The sequence below is a fragment of the Tupaia chinensis genome, unplaced genomic scaffold, assembly GCF_000334495.1.
Source record: "Tupaia chinensis unplaced genomic scaffold, TupChi_1.0 Scaffold000477_1, whole genome shotgun sequence".
Lineage (NCBI taxonomy): Eukaryota > Metazoa > Chordata > Mammalia > Scandentia > Tupaiidae > Tupaia > Tupaia belangeri.
In genome coordinates, this window is record NW_006159986.1 from 2,406,718 (window position 1) to 2,421,373 (window position 14,656).

At 38.0% G+C, this 14,656-nt stretch overlaps 1 protein-coding gene across 1 annotated transcript in view; it reads right to left on the minus strand.

Annotated features, from left to right (window-relative positions):
- Positions 1–14,445: 14,445 nt before the first annotated feature.
- LOC102472743 (keratin-associated protein 9-3) overlaps positions 14,446–14,656 on the minus strand; it is a 5,876-nt gene continuing 5,665 nt past the window's right edge. Inside the window, exon 3 of the mRNA XM_006155961.2 lies at positions 14,446–14,648. Within this exon, the coding sequence (XP_006156023.2) occupies positions 14,446–14,648 (203 nt within the window). The remainder of the gene's footprint in view (positions 14,649–14,656) is intronic.

Below are 14,656 nucleotides of genomic sequence, written 5' to 3' on the forward strand. Positions count from 1 at the left end.
TTTTGACTCACTAGATAAAGAAGTGATAATATGTCTAGATTTATTCTTTTTGGCTCCAAGAAGCTGAATTAAGATGAATGGATGAAATCTATAGAGAAATAGATTTTCGTCTTGTGTGAAGAAGCACTTTCTAACTGAGGCATAACAAACTATTTGTTCTCCATCCCCTTTATCTGTGCATTAAATGGTAGGTTGGCAAAGAACTGTAGATGGGATTTAAGATCTGCAAGGGAGACACAGTTGGATGCCCTTCAGAACTCCATCCAATCATGTTATGAGTTAAGATTATGACCAAAAGACTAGCTGTATTGGGCTATGTAGAGATTAAATGGTGCAGATTTCTCCACATGAGTTCCATGAACAACTTTGGTCCAATGGACATGAAAGGTTCTTAGTAAATAAATTTGGGAAATGCTGAGTTCTTCATTGGTGGGCTTCTCAGAGCCTTTAAATATGCTGAAGTTCCTTGGTGCTTGTGCTTTTTCAATAAAGAGAGATAGCATGTATTTTTCTCAAAACTTCCTTGATCATGGAATATTTTGTTTTTGTTTTGCCATAAGGCACGTGCACTTGCTGGAGAGAGATAGAGAGAGGGAAAGTGAGAAATCACTCTCCCCTCCCCCCCAGTGGGGTGGCCACACTACAATGCCTTCTCCTCCATTATCCTCTTGGCAACTTGGGCATACACACACACACACATGCCTGGTGTGATTTTCAAGGCACCAGGTCCTGGACTTGAATAGTAATCAGCCATGTGGGAGTCCAGCCCCTTAACTTCCACGCCACCTCCTGGCCCCGATCATGGGCTTATTTTTCCTTATTTTCATAGCTTAGCCTCAGAGATCAGTGTTCTATGGAGCACACTTGGGGAATTTTAGCAATACCTTTCTGGATAATACCTTGTTATCCAAAAGACAAGACACATTCCAAGAGACATTTCCAAACTAATAGTAATATTTTTTAAAAGAATGATTTCTTTTAAATTTATTTATTATTATTATTTTAAAATTGATAGTAGTATTTTTTAAAAGAATTATTTCTTTTAAATTTATTTATTATTTTAAAATTTGTTGCAGGGCACACACAATCACCAGAGTGAGACAGAGAGAGAAAGAGAGGAAAGAGAGAGAATGTGAGAAAGTAAGCTACAAGGTCCAGGCCTCAAAGCATGGTCGGCCATGTGGGAGTCCAGCACCTCAACCACCATGCCACCTCTGGCCTCAACCCTAATAATAGCTGCTAAAAAAATAAGTAAAGGCATAAAATTTAGTATGATGTTTTAGTATTACCTTAGAGTGGGAAAAATACTTAAACTGGTAAAACATTTAGAAATAGCTTACTTTGAAACAATGTGAAATGTATATATTTTCTTTACCCATCTTTAGATAAACTGACTCACAAAATTTCTCTCATTTTAACCTTCTTACTAGAATGATTTTGCAGTTTGAAGTCCTTTTGCTAAAATTAATGTGTCTCTAAGTTCAGTCTCTCATTCACTGATTTATCCAATACCTGCTATATGTCAGGCATTGTGCAAAAAGAAGTAAGTAGGCTTCTGCCTTGTGGGGAGGTTATAGAGAAGAGACACAAATAAATAAACCAGCAAGTGACAATTTAGGAATGTATATTCAAATCTATTAGATTTCATGAGACAGATATTTAGAGGAAGGAGCCACTGACTTTACCTGGAAAATTCAGGGAACACTTAACAAAAGTAGAACATTTATTAAGGTCTTGAGAAGTGAGGAGGAACTTAGCAGGTAGAAAAAATAGGAAGACAATTTCAGCAAGTGAAATAGAAAAATAAAACGCCATAGTGTGCTCATGAAGTGGCAAAAAGCATTGATTGATTGAAGAATAGATTCTGGATCTGGTTGTAGAGAGAGACTTCAGAGGGTAGTGGTGAGAAATGATGTTGGAAAGATAGGTTCATGCCACAGTGTGAATAATTTGTACTGGGTGTACTTAGTATCCTACATTTAGGATTTTGAACTTTTTCCCTTTAGGCAGTGAGCACTACTTGACATTTTTTGAACAGCTGTGTGGCATGACTGGGTTTATATTTTGGAAAGATCATGTGGTTTCGAGTGAAGGCTTACCATCATCACCATCACTGTCACCAAGTACTAGGCATAGTAGTGCTGAGTACGTGCTATGTATTGCCTCATGGAGTTCTTAATGCAAGCTTGCGATGTATGCAATGCCATTGTTGTTGCCATTTTGCAGATGAGGGACCTGAGGTATAGAGTGGCTATGTAACTAGTGAGTAGCTGGCATTTGAAGTCAAGCAGTGTGACGCCAAATTCTGTTCCCTTACTGCTGAGCCATACGCCCTTTTGCTATGGAGTTATAATTCTGACTAGAATGAAGAAGACTCTCAAGATTAGTTGAGTATAAGATTGGTAGGAAAAATAGGACCAGATTATTGAAGGTCATGAGGCCATAAGAGGAGTTGATTTTTAATGTCTGTTTTCTTAACCAAAATTCTGTGCTGTAGAAAGGTGATGATTTGAAGACCAGGACAGTGGTCGAGAAGTTACTAGTGTTCTAGAAGAATGAGGAGGAGAGAATAATTTGTCTTAGGGGGGCTTATAGGTTAGTAGGAATGGAAAAAAGGGACTTATCTGGGATTTCTCTTTACGTCATTCAATTTGGGGGGGACCACTATCTGTGTGGTACATCAGTTTCTGTAATAAAAACTAATATTCTTATTTTAAGGATAACTGGGACACCAATCCTCCATGAATACTTAGCATTTATTCAATGTATAATGTGCACCAGGCATACTGTGAAGTATTTTATAGACATTCTCTTTTTTAAAATATGTATTTATGATTTACATTTAATCACTATACATCTTTACAGTGCACAACATGGTTTTTCCCACCATTCTCTTACAATCCTATAAGATCAGGATGATTGTTATACCATTTCCCAGATGATAAAACTGAGTAAGGATATTAAGTAATGATTCTAAAGTCACATAGCTAGTGAATGATGGCTTATCTAACAGCAATACCTCACGTTTACAAATAAAATAAATATTTTTGTGGAATTAATTTTTTATAATTGTAGATTATGTTATTTTTTCTTCATTTATTAATTTATTCAGCAAAATGCCCAGCACCATGCTAGGTGCTAAGCATATAGCAATAAATAGGTCAGATGAGGTCCTTGTTGCCAAGGTGCTCATTCTAGTGGAGGAACCAGACAATACAAGAGTAAATAAATGAATAAATAAGAACTTCAAACAGTACCAACTGCCAGAAGGCCATAAAACAGGGTGATGTTTCAGAGTGTGATAGGGAGGTAGTGCAGTGAGGTAGGTTAGTTTGGCCAGGGGGCAGTCTTGGCAGAATGGCTGAGTATAGTAAAAAGAAGGAATGTGGGGACCAGCAGTTAATGTAATGGCTATGTCGCTGAACTCCCATGTAGTCGACCGCAGTTTGAGTCCCGGGCCCGGTGGCTTAAACTCACACCGGGCGCATGTGTCTGCATGCCCAAGATCCTGAGAGGAGAATGGAGGAGAAGGGATTGCGGCGTGGCCATACCCCCTGGGGGGTGATTTATCGCTTTCTATCTCTCTCTCTGTCTTCCTGGTGAGTGCACGCGCCCTATAGCAAAAACCTCTCAAAAAAAAAAAAAAAAGAAATAAAAGAACAAGAAAAAGAGGGAATGTGATAGGAGGTGAGGTAAAAGGATGTATGGTGATGCTAGTGGTTGCAGAACCAAAAAGAGCTGGTAGAGTTTTGAAGGCACTTTTGAAAGAAGAGTTGCGAGGTAATGAGTGGAGAGAGAGGCCGACGTCATGACTCCAGCTCAGATTTACTCAAGGGTGAAAAGAGACCTGAGCATAAAAGATTGTCATCTGGAAGGGGTCAATGATGATTTTGGTTTGGGACCTGCAGGAAGTCAGCAGTCTGAAGCCCATGAAAGGGAGCAGGGCCAGAGTGAAGATTTGAGAGGCTCCAAATTTTGCTTACTATGAAGTTCCTGGAGTGAGTATGAGAGGATCCCTTTTATGTGCGTTAGTCACAATTTGCTGTCAGCTTCTTTGTGCCTTACCAATATGCATCTCCCAACAACTCAGTGGATTTCTGTGTTGCTGTTGGGAAAACCCTCCCACAGCTGCACCTCCTGAGTCAGCAAGAATGTTGGAAGGCTTCACGCTCAAGGCCATTCAATTTTCTTGAAGCCTGTTGACATGTTTCATCCCTTCAGAAAAACAGTATATAGAAACTTTTTTAAGTTTGTCATCCTAATAAAAATGTCTGTAAGTAAAACATTTGGTCTTTATTTCCTGGACTGTATAATCATTTAAATTGTATAATCATGTAAATTTATTTATAATATAGATTGGTTGGTATCAGGGATGCCATTGACGTCAATCCATTCTTTGCACAATGTCCCCTGGGCTCTTAGCTGAGCACTCACACAAAGGATTCTGGATTTAGGTTAAATGGTAAACTTGGTGGAGGAGTCTTTTCTAGCTGCATCAGAAGATTCTCCCTAACTCCAGTTTTGTGCTCACAGTCATGTCTGATATAACTCCTGTCACCTTCTGAACCTGCATTGAGAGTTACCCTTAAATTGGATTCCTTTTAAATGGAATGGTGGTGTTTTCCACTTGAGGACAGCTGATATTTGTTGTAGTTGTATAGGTGTGTATGAGCTAAAGGGAATCACTCTTCTACCATTTCTTATGTGGACATATGTGATCCCATTGCGACATACCAGAGGAGATCACACAGCCTTCAGTCACATGCAGCATTTTTACAAGTTGTTGCATAGTCAGCTTGGCTGACTGGAAGTGTTGCCGCTTTTACTTGGAAACACCAGGCTTTCAGTTTAATTTTCACATGTTATTATAGGCTTCAGAACATACAGATACCAACTGGACTGAGGTGTGTGTCACGCTGGGTAAAATCTCTTTACAATCTAAATAATGTATAGCAATTAAATGTATAAATAATTAAAATTAAAATTAATAAAAAATAACAGCATTATACAAAGTTAAGTAATGTTTAAATATATATGTTAACTAAAATTAATTTGCTTGGGAACAATGGACTTTTAATAAAATTTGAGTGCCTAATATATGTCAGGCAGTGGGAAATTAAAATTTTCAGCTGTTTGCTATGTGAAATCTGATATTTAAATTTATAATCATTCTATAAATCTACAATCACTGTTTTCCATCCTTGGAATTATTTGGAAACAATAATTGTTCTTGTAATTTTATTTTGAATCAGAGATTGTTTTCTTCATTGGTTGGAAAATCTAACTACTAGGTTGAATTAAAGAACCATTGGCTTTCTAAAGAGCTTTTGTAGTACTTGAACTTTTTGAAATTAGACTTAAATGTTATACATTTAATATTAGCTGACATTATGACTTTAAAATCTATTTTGAATGGTTAGCTTAGTCTTCTGAATACACAGCTGGGTATCTAATAGCACACACTTCAGAATTTTCTTTATAACAGATAGGTTTGCTTTGCACTGTGCTAGGAGATCTAGGGCATTCAAGGACAAGCAGTATAGATGTCCTCTCAAGTATCTTAGAATCTACTTTCCAATTTCCCATGCCTGGAATGTCTTCTGCCTGTTGTAGTCTTTTTCTCTCTCTCTTTCTTTCTTTCTTTTTTTTTTTAAAAAAAAAACAGTGTTCATTGTAGCTATCTACTGAAAAATGTCTGATGTTATTAAGTGTTTAGGTACAGATATTTTTGAGATTTTTAATCTATTTTTTTCTGTCTAATTCTTAAGCCAGCATTTTATTATTTATTTATTTACTTATTTATTTAATTTTTATGTGATGGAGAAACAGAAAGACAGGGACAGGCACCCATAACAGGTCCTCATATCACCATCCACTTAGAATCTTAGCTGACCTGGAACATGGGCATGATTGAGAAATTTTAGTTGGAGAATAAGATGCATTGGAATAGCTTGCCATCATAGTTGCTAAATGTTTCTGAGTGGAAATTTGGCTTCTTGGTTGGTTGGAAAGAATTGTGTGGAGAAAGAGGAGAACAAAAAGGAAAGAGCATGACATGAAAAAATTCCAACAAATATGATGTTTTGACTTTTAAGAGTGCAGATTAAGGGGCTAGCAGGTGGCATGGTGGTTAAGGGCACTGGACTCCCACTTGCCCAACCATGGTTCAAGTCTTAGACCTAGTGGCTTGTTTTCTCACTTTCCCTCTCTCTCTCACACTCTGTACCTCTCTGGTCAAGTTAAAATAAATAAAGATAAGTAAATAAAGTTAAATAAAATAATTCGTTTAAAAAAGTGCAGATTAATTGGATAATGAAGTGGAGTAAAACATTACCCTGAGCAATTCTTTTTTTTTGAGAGGTTTTTTTGCCATAGGGCGCATGTGCTCACCAGAAAGAGAGAGACAGAGACAGGAAAAGCGAGAAATCACCCCCCAGGGGGAATGGTCATGCTGCAATCCCTTTTCCTCCATTCTCCTCTCGGGATCTTGAGCACATACGCACAAGTGCCCTGCATGATCTTAAGTCCGGGACTCAAACTGTGGTCGACTACATGGGAGTCCAGGGACATAGCCATTCCGCCATCTGCTGGTCCCAGCCCTGAGCAATCCTATTTTTAGGTTTCTTAGCTACTTTCCATGTGTGTTGGGCAATTGCTATTTTCTCAATAGCCAATTTTTTTTCTTTCTTTTTTGCTCTTAAAGACATTCCAAAAAAAGGCATACATGTAAATGGAGAGGAGGAATAGAGAACAATTATTTACTGAGCTATGAGGCAGTCATATTATTATCTATAACCGTATTTTATACAACATTACTGTGAAATAATAGAACTCTCATTTGATATTCAAGATAAAAACTGAGCTTCTGAGAAGCTGTAGGTGTACGGAACATAGTAAGGTCTTAAGTCACAGTCAGTGAATAGACCTGGGGATTTTTAAACTTGGATCTTCTGGTTTCTTATCCCGCTCTCTGACCTTCCCTACAGTTAAACACATTTTTAGGGTGATCACCGTGTACAAATTATATTCAAATGCAGTGCAAGTTATTTATTTATTTAGAACATGTAACCACATAAAACATGTGTTTAGTATTACTTCTAGCTTCAGCTTCTGGTTCACTTTATTTGCCTTCTTCACTTTTTCCTCCCTCCCTCCCTCCCTTCCTCCCTTCCTTCTTTCTTTCCTTTCTTCCTTCCTTCTTTCCTTCCTTCTTTTCTCTTTCCTTCCTTCCTGTCTTACCCTTCATCCCTCTCTGCCCTCCTCTCTTTCCTGTTCTGTAACTTACACTGTTATTAATGACACCAACAGTGTCTATAAGAACACCCACAACGTTTAATTATGTTTTCATTTTGTAAAATTGTGATTTCTGGCTTACTTTGTAGAGTACAGTATGGTTTTTCAGAGCAGGCATGCATTGGGTAATAATCAAATGAAGTATATAGACTTAGTCATCTTACATTGAACATTACATTATGCTGTACACATTCAGTAATAGTTCTACTAGATTTCTGTTTTACAAGTACATATCAAATTGCCAATGCCATTTTAAAATGTGCTGTGGTACGCTATTTCACAGTTTCTATTTCCAACCCTTGTGTGATTTTCTTTCATTTTGGTCTCTTGTGATCACTTACACGAGTCTTGCAGTAAAGTTTTAAAACACCAATTTCAGACCATCCTGAAGTCTATCTTTAGGATTCTATTGTTTTGCATTCTTGCCCCATTCTGAGTAGAGAACTTCACATTTCTTCTGCTTTGACCTTTTTTTTTGTGGCTGTTGCACTCAAATTCTGTCTTTTTGACATCTTCTCAAACTTCTTCATGTGTTCTCAGTTTCTCTGAAAATATTGTATTCCTTCACTTCTTCATCACACAGTATAATTAATCCACTAGGATATTTTCCCTAAGTTACAGGTCTCATCATTTGAATAAATGAGTACTATCTTCAGATAACATAATTATAGTTCTTCACTCTGGCTCCATTCAGAACAACATCGTTTTGGGAAAATATGGTTTTGTTTTGTGCGACTAAAATAAATGTTATATTAAAATTTTAATTTTGATTTCAGAGTCATGTATTATATCAATCCTCTTTCTCTGTCTTGTATTTGTAATTAAGGAATAAGGGGAAAAAAGAAAATAGAATATAGGCACAATATTGACTAATATTTGGTGGTTTGCATTAGTTACTTGGTGTTTTGTATTAGTCTCTATTAACCTTACCAAAATTTTTACTAACCTTTTTTAAAAAAATTATTTGTTTAATTTTATTTATTATTTTTGTTTCCAATTTAACACAGACACTCACACTCACCAGAGAGAAACAGAGGGAGGGAAACTGAGAAAGCAAGTTGCCAGGTATAGGACTTGAATTGTGGTCAGCCATGTGGGTGTCTAGCGCTCAATCACCATGCCACCTGCTGTCCCCTTTACTTACCTCTTATATCCCCAGTCTTGCTCAAGGTGTTTCTGTTTTAGCGACTGTGATGATTCAACATTTTCTCCTTTTTAGTTTCTCAAAATATTTTTGTGTCCTTGGGCTTTTCAAACTAATTTTGTCTATTGCCATTTAGTAAAGTGATCATAACAGAAATCAGGTTTCTTTCTTTCTTATTACTTTCTTCCTTTCTTACAGAGATTTTTGCTATAAGGCGTGTGCACTCATTGCAGAAATGGAGAGACAATGAGAAAGCGAGGACACCCCCCCGCCCCCACCTCCCAGAGCGGAGAGATAGCTATACTGCAATCCATTCTCCTCTTGAGATTTTGGGCACTCACACATGTGAGTCTGTCATGAATTTCAAGCTGCCAGGTCCAAGACTCAAACCACAGTTGAGCACTTGGGAGTCTAGTACCTTAACCACTACACCACCTGCTGGCCCTCAAAACAGGTTTCTTAAGTCAGAGATAAGGTTTGAGGGATAAGTTAGTAATTAACAAAGAGTTATATGTAGTCAGCTCTTCTTGACACACCCTGTTTTCCATGGAAGACTTTTGACAAAAATGGTGAAACTTTCTTAACTGTAGAGGTGAATGATACTGAGTAATCTTCCTAGTTTCTTCACTAGATTCTATCAGGCCTAAAATGTTGTAATTTTCAAGCTGCCATATTGCCATATTCACATTTTCCAATTATAATCAGCCATAATGATTAACCAAAAGTGAAAAGTCTGAACAAATCATTCACTAAATAATCTTAATTTCTTTTCTTTTCTTTCTTTTTTTTTTTAGAGATTTTTGCTATAGAGCACGTGCACTCGCCAAAGAGACAGAAAGCAAGAAATCTTCCTCCAGTGGGGAAGGCCATGCCTCTCTTCTCCATTGTTCTGTAGGGATTTTGGGTGTGCCCGCACACATACCTGGCATGATTTTCAAGCCTCCGAGTCCAGGTCCTGAACTACGGTTGGCCATGTGGGAGTCCAGTGACATAACCATTACACCAACTGCTGGTCCCAATGATTTAGATTTTTAAAGATAAGAAGAGTATAACGGTTAGGATCCAGCCACAAGACAAGAACTATACCCATTATTTGGATTGAATGAGAATTTTTAATGAAGTCGTTAGCTAGGTAACCAAAATGGTAAAAAATTTAGAAACTTAGGGAGGGGTTTCCCACATAGAGTTGAACTCAGATGCTTTAGGAGAGGAATGGCTGCCTGGTGCTGGTGACTGGGGTGAACACAATGAAATTTGTGCTACAAATAGTGAGAAAACAGCAAACTGAATTTAGGTGCTGTCGTGGTAGGACCTGCACCAGCTGGAGTAAACAAGCATTACTGAGGTGATAGTCCTGGGATCTATTAGCATACAGGAAGCAAAAAGGAAGTAACTAGTCTCTTCCTTTTCTTCAAACCTTGCAGTTTACCTCGATCACCCCCTAGTGGCAAAGCCTGACAGAGCCTCCCACAAAGCAGCAATGTGGTTGGCAGAGTACCAGGACAGGCATCATGAAACCGAGTAACAGATCTGAGGGCTTGAGGTTGAAAGACAATAACCTAGTGACTGGCACAAGGACTAGATTATTCTGAAGTCCACAGCTTCTTAAATATCCATCTTTAGATCTGCTCAGTCTGTCCTCACACCATTCTTTACTTCCTGTTCCTGAATTTCATTGCCTCTTTGTGAGCTTTGGGGTCAGAGTTGGATTCATATTTTAGTTATTGCTTATGAGCTGTGTGACTACAAGTGACATATTTAACCTCTTTTAGGTTTGATTTACTTATCTATTGTACAAACCCAAGATAACAATATTGAATTCATAGGATTGATGTAAGTATTAAATGAAATTAGGTCCATGGGATGTTTGTTTAGCCTGTGATCTAGCATATGGTACTAATCAAAGGAAGGTGAACGGAAGAAAAACAAAAAAGCAAATATGCGTCGTTTCTGCAGTTCTTGTTTCTGTAGTTAATCATGAGGCTATAGTTGGTATTTATCACTTTCTCCTTCCAACATCCATTTCATGTTTCATTTACCCTCAGCCAGGGCCTAGGTTTTATCTAGATAGATAGTTTTATCTCTTGATAGAAGCATTCTTTTTCTTAGGAACCAAGATCACTCAACCAGCAGAGCTCAAAGTTATAGGTGTAAGAAGCAAGAAAATAAAATCTGCCATTGGATTACTAGATTTAATAGGGAAGTTACTCTCACTCCCACCCTTTGATTCTGGCTATGGGAGACACAGTTTCATATAGTGGTTTTAGATTCTGCAACCTATAAATAACTATATGCTATATCATTTACCGACTGCTGATACAACAGTTTTGAGAGGCCATTCAACATTTCTGTTAGGCTTTTAGGTGATGACGTTTGTGATAACACCAGTTAATTCGTAAGTGTGGACCTATTGCAGCATTTCTGTTGCCTATGTTGGTCAGAATCAATGTTGTATGGAATATCTTGATGGCAAATAAAACATTCCTTAAACCCAGATATGGTATTTCAGGCAATGCAAGTTCATACCCAGAATGCCTCTAGCAATAATTCAGTTCTCTGCTCCTTCCATAGTGGAAGGGATTGAATGTAATGAGCTTACTATGAGCTGTGTAGTTGGTCCCCGAGAGCTCATTATTGAAGTCTGGCAGATTAAGCACTCATTAGTAGAGGGATCCAGGTCAACACCGGGGAAAGGGAGTTTAAGTCACTTAGCTTATGTAGACCCTCTATCTACCGCAGTCACTTTGTATGTGGGCCAATGGAGAAAGCATTGATGTGGCCAGGGAAAGGGGCTGAATGACATAAAAAGAGCATGTTTTGCATATTTAATTACTGGGAACCTTCTTTGCCATGGCTGTCCTTTGGTAAATATTTACCTGGGACATGTATATGAGGGTCTTCAAAAAGTTCACAGAAAAATATTATTAAAAAAGCTAGGCATGGATTTCAATATTTTAGCACCAAAGTAAACTCATACTTTAGTTTAATTTTTCACAAGCTTTTAAAAGTCTCCTTGTGTCTTTGGATTCTATATTCATTATGAGAGAGCTCCATTTGCAAACTCTTCCCTAGACCTCCTTGTGACCAATATTCTAATCCTGTTCTTCCTAAGTCTCTGTCCAGCCAAACCATTATCAATGATCTATGAGTCATTGTGGATTTTTATTTCAGGGCGTCTCTTAGTCCAAACAATATGAAGAATCAAATTGAAATTATGCTCACTGAGAGGATTTCCTTCACCACTGTTCGTCAAGATTACTCTTGAGTGTGGTTGTCCTGATTAAACAATTCACTTTCGATTGGTAGCAGCACATCATTCATAACTATCTGCAAACCATTACTCTTTTTTTTTTTTATTTTTTTTTTATTTACTTTTTTTTTTTTAATTTTTATTTTTATTATCATTATAATCTTCTTTATATTACATTGGATTACATATAACTTTACATTGTATTACATTGTTTTTTCAAAAGGGAATGTGGTTGTCCTGATTAAACAATTCACTTTCGATTGGTAGCAGCACATCATTCATAACTATCTGCAAACCAAATACTTTTTCTTCTCAACAAAGTGCTCATAAAGAATTATCTATGAAACCAGCTATGTGGGTCAAGGAAGAGGAGATAATGTAGCAGGGGCTGGTGTCAAAAAAGTCTGAGCCACTGCCTATGAAACTTACTTGTACTATTTGATTATGCTCAAACCTTACTTCTTATATGCCATTTCCACAGTAATAGTGCTCCTGTGCACTCAGCCTTATGGTTTGGTGGATCAGATAATACCCGGTTCATTTTGAGAAGCTCAGGTTTCATGATCATTTGGTCTCTTCCAGAAGTTTCTGCCCACCAGCAACACAGAAGTAGTTTATCAAAAGGAGAGTAGTTATTGTCAGAAAAGGGCATAGATTTTCTTCAAAATCCTTTAGGTCTATTCTGTAATTCTATTGGTGCTTTCCAGAGGGTACATTCAGTGACTGTATGTTCTATGGACTTCATATATTACTAGATCTGCTGGCTTATAAGGTTCAAATAAAATAGCAGCTTGTATTGTAGTTGGGAGTTGTCTTTGGTACCTTCTCTTATTCACTAAAACCTGAAAGTATTTTGTGTTACTCATCAACAATGTTGAAATATCACACTCATATAGTATACATTGACTCTAAAACACAAAAAGTCCACCAAGAGTTGTGCTTTTTTAGCTAAAATGAGTTCAAGGTATAGCAATTTCTTTTTCACCAAAGGATATCTCAGTATGTTCCAAATAGACTCCAAGAAACTTCACTGAGATAGAGAATTTCTCCATTTTTGTGGGGTTGTCTCCCATGCTTGAGTTCACATATGTTTTACTAAGATTTCTGAAATAGTTGCTTGAGTCAGGTGGTGATGTGGAGATATCACAACTCGACCCACATGGAATGATCCTGGTTTGGAGTCCCAGGACTTTCTGAGTACACTGGGCATGCACAAGCATGCTGGGATCCAGGCTGTTTGAGAGTAAGGGCGATCACAGTGTGGAGATGCTTTTGGGGATACTTATCTCTCTGTTTTTCTTTCTTTCTCTTTGTGTCTCTCTCTGTCGTGGAAGAAATAAATAAAATTCAAAAATTGCTGTTTATTGCTCATCAGATGTAAACAGCATAGTCTTCATTATGAGAAGTCAAGATGATTAAGATGTCTCCTGAATATATTACAACTGAGAGCAGGACAGTTGATATAGCCTCAAGGCAATACTTAGAAGGTTCCTGTTGATCATACCAGGTCAAAACAAACTACAGTCATGCTCTCCATAAATGCATTTCGATTAATGAGGGACTTCATATATGATGGTGGTGCTATAAGGAACACAGGCTACATCATATAACCTTGGTGTGTAGTAGGCTGTAATATCTAGATATACTTTACCCTGTCCTTACGATGATGAAATTGCCTAGTGACAAATTTCTCAGAATGCATCCCTGTTATTAAGTATCATTTGACTATAATTCTGGTTGTCCAAATATAATTTATATCATCATGTTTAAGCAGTAATTTTTACATGTATTCTTGTCTTTCTAGATGATAAGGTCCTCAGGGATCAGACCTTCATTTTTCTGACCTCTGTGGGTCCTGCTTTAGAAGTGGTAGTCATGGAGCTGGCCAGTGGTGTAGTGGTTAAGGTGCTGGACTCCCAACAGTTCAAGGTGCTGGATCGCAGTTCAAGTCCCAGACTAGGTGGCTTGTTTTCTCACTTTACCTCTCTCTCTCTGGTCAAATTAAAAAATAATAATAATAAATAAAATTAAATAAATAATTCTTTTTATAAAAAGAAGTGGTAGTCAGTACATTCTTACTGAATGAGTGATTTGCACTATAAATAGTTAAATCATTTGATAAACAAGTTGAAACACAGACCACGGTTTCTTTGCCCAGTGAATAACATTTATTAGGAAATAAGAGTAGATATTGTGTGACCAATGTAATTGAAATAACCAACAGGCAAGATTGCTGTAATCCCAAAATCAAGGATGGATCAGATGCTGACATGTGGAAAAGTCTTGCCCACTTCTCAGAAGCTGAATGTTGGGTAAAGAGCTTCAGTTCTCTCTGGTGACATGTGAAGAATGTCACTTAGCCATACTCTGGTGCCTTTGATGTTGGAAAAAAACTTCAGGTAAACTGAAGATAAAAATAGATCGTAAAACGGGAAAATGCAGACTGATAGGCGGTTCTCATGGATAAGCGCCACAAGGTGTCAGTAATTTTCAACCTTGCAGGAATATTAGAAATAATATATCCAAAGCAATTTGATCAGATAATCAGCAGGTAGGTTTGCAGCATTTCTGTATCCTCAGTGGAGGGTCTAGGTATTAATTGTAGAATGGAATCAGACAGAACATGAGGCTTATGTCCTTCATATCCTTCATAAAAGAAAAGATGTCTAAGAACCCCCTAGTGGTCCAGGGATGGGCAAGAGATGAACAAGTTCAGAGATACTGTGTCCTGGGCAATTGAAAATCAGCAACCAGGTTTTTAACAGGAGGGCTGGCAGCAGTAGCAGCAGCAGGCAGGACGGCAGCAGGACTGTCCACAGTAGGATGGGCGGCAGCAGGAGGCCTGAGCATGGTGCAACTGGCAGCAGGTTGGGGGAGTGCAGCTCACCACGCAGCAGGGGGGCAGGCAGGTGTCCTCCACGCGGCAGTCTGGGCGGCACCACCTGGTGCGGCAGCTCATGGCTCCACAG